This window comes from Protobothrops mucrosquamatus, unplaced genomic scaffold (genome assembly GCF_001527695.2).
Source record: "Protobothrops mucrosquamatus isolate PMUCROS unplaced genomic scaffold, P.Mucros_1.0 scaffold_175, whole genome shotgun sequence".
In the NCBI taxonomy this organism is placed as follows: Eukaryota; Metazoa; Chordata; class Lepidosauria; order Squamata; family Viperidae; genus Protobothrops; species Protobothrops mucrosquamatus.
In genome coordinates this window covers 12,219-17,339 of record NW_015386251.1, presented here as the reverse complement: position 1 = coordinate 17,339, position 5,121 = coordinate 12,219, and the positions used below count along the sequence as shown (strand labels likewise).

Sequence of the window (5,121 nt, the reverse complement as noted above, 5' to 3'; positions counted from 1 at the left end):
GGAGTGGGTGGGCCTCCGCGTTCCCCCGTGCCCAAGTGGCATTGGCCTTGAATTTGTTGTTAGATTTTTTTTATCCCACCTTTATTACTTTGCAATTTACGATGGCAAACATAATCTCCTTCCTCTTTTCCCACAACAATAACCCTGTGAGGTTGGTTGGGCCTGAGAGAGAACGACTGGCTCAAAGTCACCCAGCCAGCTTTCATGCCTAAAGCGGGATAGAAGTCAGTTTCAAGTCTCCTCACGATTGGCCCAAAGTCACCCAGTTAAGTTACACGCTTAAAATGGGACTAGAACTCTCTGGCGATTGGCCCAAAGTCACCCAGTTAAGTTACACGCCTAAAATGGGACTAGAACTCCCTGGCGATTGGCCCAAAGTCACCCAGTTAAGTTACATGCTTAAAATGGGACTAGAACTCCCTGGCGATTGGCCCAAAGTCACCCAGTTAAGTTACATGCTTAAAATGGGACTAGAACTCCCTGGCGATTGGCCCAAAGTCACCCAGTTAAGTTACATGCTTAAAAGGGACTAGAACTCCCTGGCGATTGGCCCAAAGTCACCCAGTTAAGTTACAGGCTTAAAATGGGACTAGAACTCCCTGGCGATTGGCCCAAAGTCACCCAGTTAAGTTACATGCTAGAACTCCCAGTCTCCTGGCGATTGGCCGAAAGTCACCTAGTTTGTTTTCATGCCTAAGGCGCGCCTAGTTTCCTCTCCTGGTTTCTAGGCCAGCACCTTAACCACTACATGTCTGGGATCTTTCTTTTTGAGAGGGTGTGAGAAAATAAAAACAATCATCTCTCTCTCTTCACTGTGCAGGCTTTCCAATAACTGTCGGTGGGTTTGTGGTTTAACCCAAGAGGATGTTGTCAGCCCGAGCGGCTGTTTTATCTATAACCACAATAAATAAAACGTTTAATACGGAAATATAGCAGAAAGGAAAACTTTTTTTTTTTTTTCTAATGCAGCGTTTTTCAACCTTGGCAACTTTTTAAGATATGTGGACTCCAACTCCGGGAATTCCTCAGCCAGCTTAAAGTCCGTACATCTTAAAAGTTGCCAAGGTTGAGAAACAGTGATAATTCAAAATCTGTTTATGTTTGGAAGCGAGCGGAGCCGTAAATGCCTAACGTGGGAAATTCCCTTTTCTTCCTCTGTCTAGATTAAAAGAAGCCTTATCTGTGAGTAAAGAACAGGAGTCCAAGTACCAGGAGACTCATCCAAATTTACGGAAGCTGGATAACTCAGGTTTGCCTGGCCATGTTTGTTTGGTTATCTACGTTTTATAGAACTTGATAAATGTCAGTCTTATTTTGGGCAGCGGAGCTCTGTGTACAGACAGACCTGTTGTGTTTATTCATCAGAAAATTAATCCTGGTTAATTTGGAGGGGAATGTATGCTAATCTCGTATGAGATAGGTAGGCCCTTGAATATGATTTAGTTTTTAAAAAGGATGCCCTTGAACCTTAAGCTGGCTGTCATTTTCTTCTCTCTTTCCAGACTTTAGTTCCAGTGGAACTAGTTCAGACAACCCACCCCAGCCTTCTCATTATCCCAGGAACCAGCATCTCCGCACTTACCATCAGAAAATTGATAACAACTTAGGTGAGTCACGATAGCCCACATTTCCCAATGTTAATCCTAGTTGCTTACAGGTAGTACTCATCTCAGGATCACAACTGAGCCCAGAATTTCTGTTGTTAAGCGAGACATTTGTTAAGTGAGTTTTCGCCTGTTTTATGACCTTCCTTGCCACAGTTGTGAAATGAATCACTGCAGTTAAGTTAGTAACACATTTGTAAAGTGAACCCGGCTTCCCCATTGACTTGGCTTGTCAGAAGGTCGCAAAAGGGGATCACATGACCCCGGGACGCTGCGACCGTCATAAATACGAGTCAGTTGCCATGCGTCTGAGTTTTGATCACATGATCAGTGCCGTTGTAACTCCAAACGGTCACTAAATGAACTGTTGCAAGTTGAGGACTAAGCTTTCTAGATTTCTGAGCATCTTTAAGAAAAAAATAGTCTTGTTCCCATTTCCTGGAAAAGGAGGAATAGGGACAAAGCTGACGTTATTTAGGAAAATAAAGTTAATACCTTGCACAAACCACAGTTAATTTTAATCATGTTTGTTGAGCAAGCCACAGTGACCTGACTTGCAATGTGATGGTTTACTGACCCCAGTAGTTCTAGTTACACAGTGCTGAAACCCAACATACCCCATTTTGGCTTAAGGCAGGGGTGAAATTCATCCTGCTGGGCTGTGCCAGATTCTCGACGTGCCTTTTGATTGAATCAAGGGAATTTCGTGAATAGTCCCTGGATACCTCACAACAACCACGTTGTCTGTTTGTCTACCTATTGTGTTGCTAATTTTATGCTTTTGTGGGGATCTTTGCAGATGACATGTCCACCGGGCTGGGCCGACTGAAAAACCTGGCTCTTGGCTTGCAAACTGAAATTGATGAGCAGGATGACGTTCTGGTTCGCCTCACCCAGAAAGTGGATACCTTGGATGTCAACATCAAAAGCACAGACAAGCGAATCAAGGATCAGCTTTAAGGAATGCTGGGGTGTCTTTCACCTCTGTTTATAAACTAAAATCTTATTTCATGCAGCTGGGCCTTTTCTTACCCAACTGCATTGGGAAAGCGCTAGACGAAAAGAGGTTGATAGTCCATCTTGCCGTGTGATTAAAATTGTGAATAGCCTTAAGTGCAATCTGAGAAATTTAAGCTACTTTCTTTCGTGTATAAAAGCACTCTGAAGCGTTGTCTTCTGGAACTTCTGATTTTGGAGGAAACATCTCAATTCTGGACCACAATTGGAAACAACAATTACACCTCGCCTTTCAGTAGTCCTTTTGCCTTAGTTGTAGCAGGTATGTACTGCTCATATATGCATTTTTTATAAAAGGCTAGCTGCATACAATTGAAAAACCATATAAGAGGAAGGTTGCCCTATATTTCAGAGCTGGGTTGTGTCAAGATGCTTCTGGTGCATATGATGAAAACCTCACCCTGACCCCAAACTTAAGCTACACCAATAAAGCAGTCCTTGTCAAGTTAATGTTTATTGCAAAGACTAGAGCAAGTTAAAAACACTTAAAGAATATCCAGTTAAAAATTCTAGAAGAAAATAATAAATGACAATTCTATATTAAAATCACAATCTGACATCCAGTCTGGAATTTTTAACTGGATATTCCTTGACTGTTTTTAACTTGCTCTGCGATAAACCTTGACTTGACTTGAAGCAGTCATTAGGGGGTTATTCTCCGAAGCTCTTGACTGCTTGATTTGTGCCTTTATAATTAAGCCTGAATTCAAGATTTAGAAGATGAAGGCATTTTTCCAAGATTTAAAGCTTCACGGCCGTATTTTGGGTTGGAATGCTTCAGTACAAAATACTGCCTTTGTGGTTTTCTCTACGCAACACTTCCCTGCTGTGGAGCCACTGAGCCTTGATGACTTAAGATCTTGTTCGAGGCTGTTGCTGCTCCAGGTCTACTTTAAAAAATAATATTGGAGGAAGAAAGTAGATGGGGAAGGCACTCTAAATTTCCACTCAACCGGTTCCAGTCGACATCTTTCAACATTTAAATTTCACCCTTGAGATCCGTCTTGTGCTTCTGTGCCCTGGGTTAGCTTGGGGTTTGATTGATTTGTGGCGTAAGTATTATATGCCTTTGTTCCCTGATGAAAGAAAGATCCATTTCTGAAAATAGTCTTTGTCCATCTGGTTGACATTTTGTTCCCGCAGTGTAACTTCTCTTTCTGTGTGTGTGTAAACATTTCCTTAAGTTCTACAGACTTTGTGTATACTTGATAGAAAAGTACCAATTTTCTTGTAAGCGTCTTCAGCAAATCGCAACAAGGAGGAAATAGCATTTATTAAAACAATTGTTTCTCTCACACGTTGCTATTTATTAGATACCAGCTGGGAATCTTGGGTGTTTTCTACGTTGATATCTCTTCAAATTGACTTTGGCTCTAGTTCCTAATCCCTTGGCAGTTTGGCAGAAGCCAATTATGGCAACGTCTCAGCACGTCAAATAATTACTGTAGTTCCTTAATCCACTTCTATTGCAGCCAAGATAAAAAGTTTCAGCAGCTAAATACACTGCCACAATCATGAGAAATATCTTCGCCTTCCGTCAAAGCATCATATTTGGGCCCAGTGAAGACAAATTTTTTCCAGTTGAGATTCATTCTTTCTCAGGATCTTGGATACTGATGGTTTTAACATTGAAATATCACATTCACCTAGGGGAGAAAAACTCACTCACCCTCTACTCCTTGTTCCCTTCCTATGGAGCTAATTTAAATCTTAAAACGTTTAATCAGACCGCGTCAAAGTGTGAGGTGCATGTGAAAAAGAGCTGTGAACGATCCATTTGTGTGAAATAGCTACTCAGGTTATTCCAGGAAAACAGGAACTTTGGGAAGGCACTCTTGTGCTGTGTTTTAACCACTTTGCCCACTGTAGTGGGGATGCGGTGTTTTTTTAAAATATCAAGGATTGTGATAAAGGATTTTGGATTTCTTAGAGTTGCTTGGGGCGGTTGCCAAGAACATATTTCTCACTGTGTTGCTTTTGCTTTGATTGTAAGTAGGCAAGATAATCCCCACACTGTAACTTTCTCTGAGACCATTTAGCTCTCGTGTTAGCTACACCTTAAATGTTATTTCAGTATTCCTCTATTTTTCTGATGTCATCTCCACACACTTCTGTCTTACCGAATTGAGAAAGTCAAGAGCATGTATTGGGGTATGCACTTTATTGAGCTCTTCGGATGGGCTTACTTTCAAAATTAAATATATCTTATGGTTCACACCCACCCACTAGGATTGTTCTGCTTGTAGAGTCTTATCAGCAGAGAAGAAAATATATAAGGTGGGGATGAGGCAGGATGGGAGAAAAATTGTTCGGTATTGGTAGAAATTCCATGGGAAACAAAACATGTTTCCCTTTTGGAAGAAAATTTGAATGAATTTCGGCAGGATCGAAATCTTGTTTTAGTTTTAAATTCCTCTTTCGGCGTATTTATTTATTTTGTGCATTCATCCTACACAAACTGGATGTCTTTGTTCTACGTCAAAAAATCAGGTTGAATGAC

At 41.2% G+C, this 5,121-nt stretch overlaps 1 protein-coding gene across 1 annotated transcript in view; it reads left to right on the top strand.

Annotated features, from left to right (window-relative positions):
- SNAP29 (synaptosome associated protein 29) overlaps positions 1–3,993 on the top strand; it is a 10,135-nt gene extending 6,142 nt beyond the window's left edge. The window contains exons 4-6 of the mRNA XM_015822497.1: positions 1,164–1,249; positions 1,503–1,607; positions 2,404–3,993. Of these exons, the coding sequence (XP_015677983.1) occupies positions 1,164–1,249; positions 1,503–1,607; positions 2,404–2,564 (352 nt within the window). The 3' untranslated portion in view covers positions 2,565–3,993. The remainder of the gene's footprint in view (positions 1–1,163; positions 1,250–1,502; positions 1,608–2,403) is intronic.
- The last annotated feature ends 1,128 nt before the right edge of the window (positions 3,994–5,121 follow it).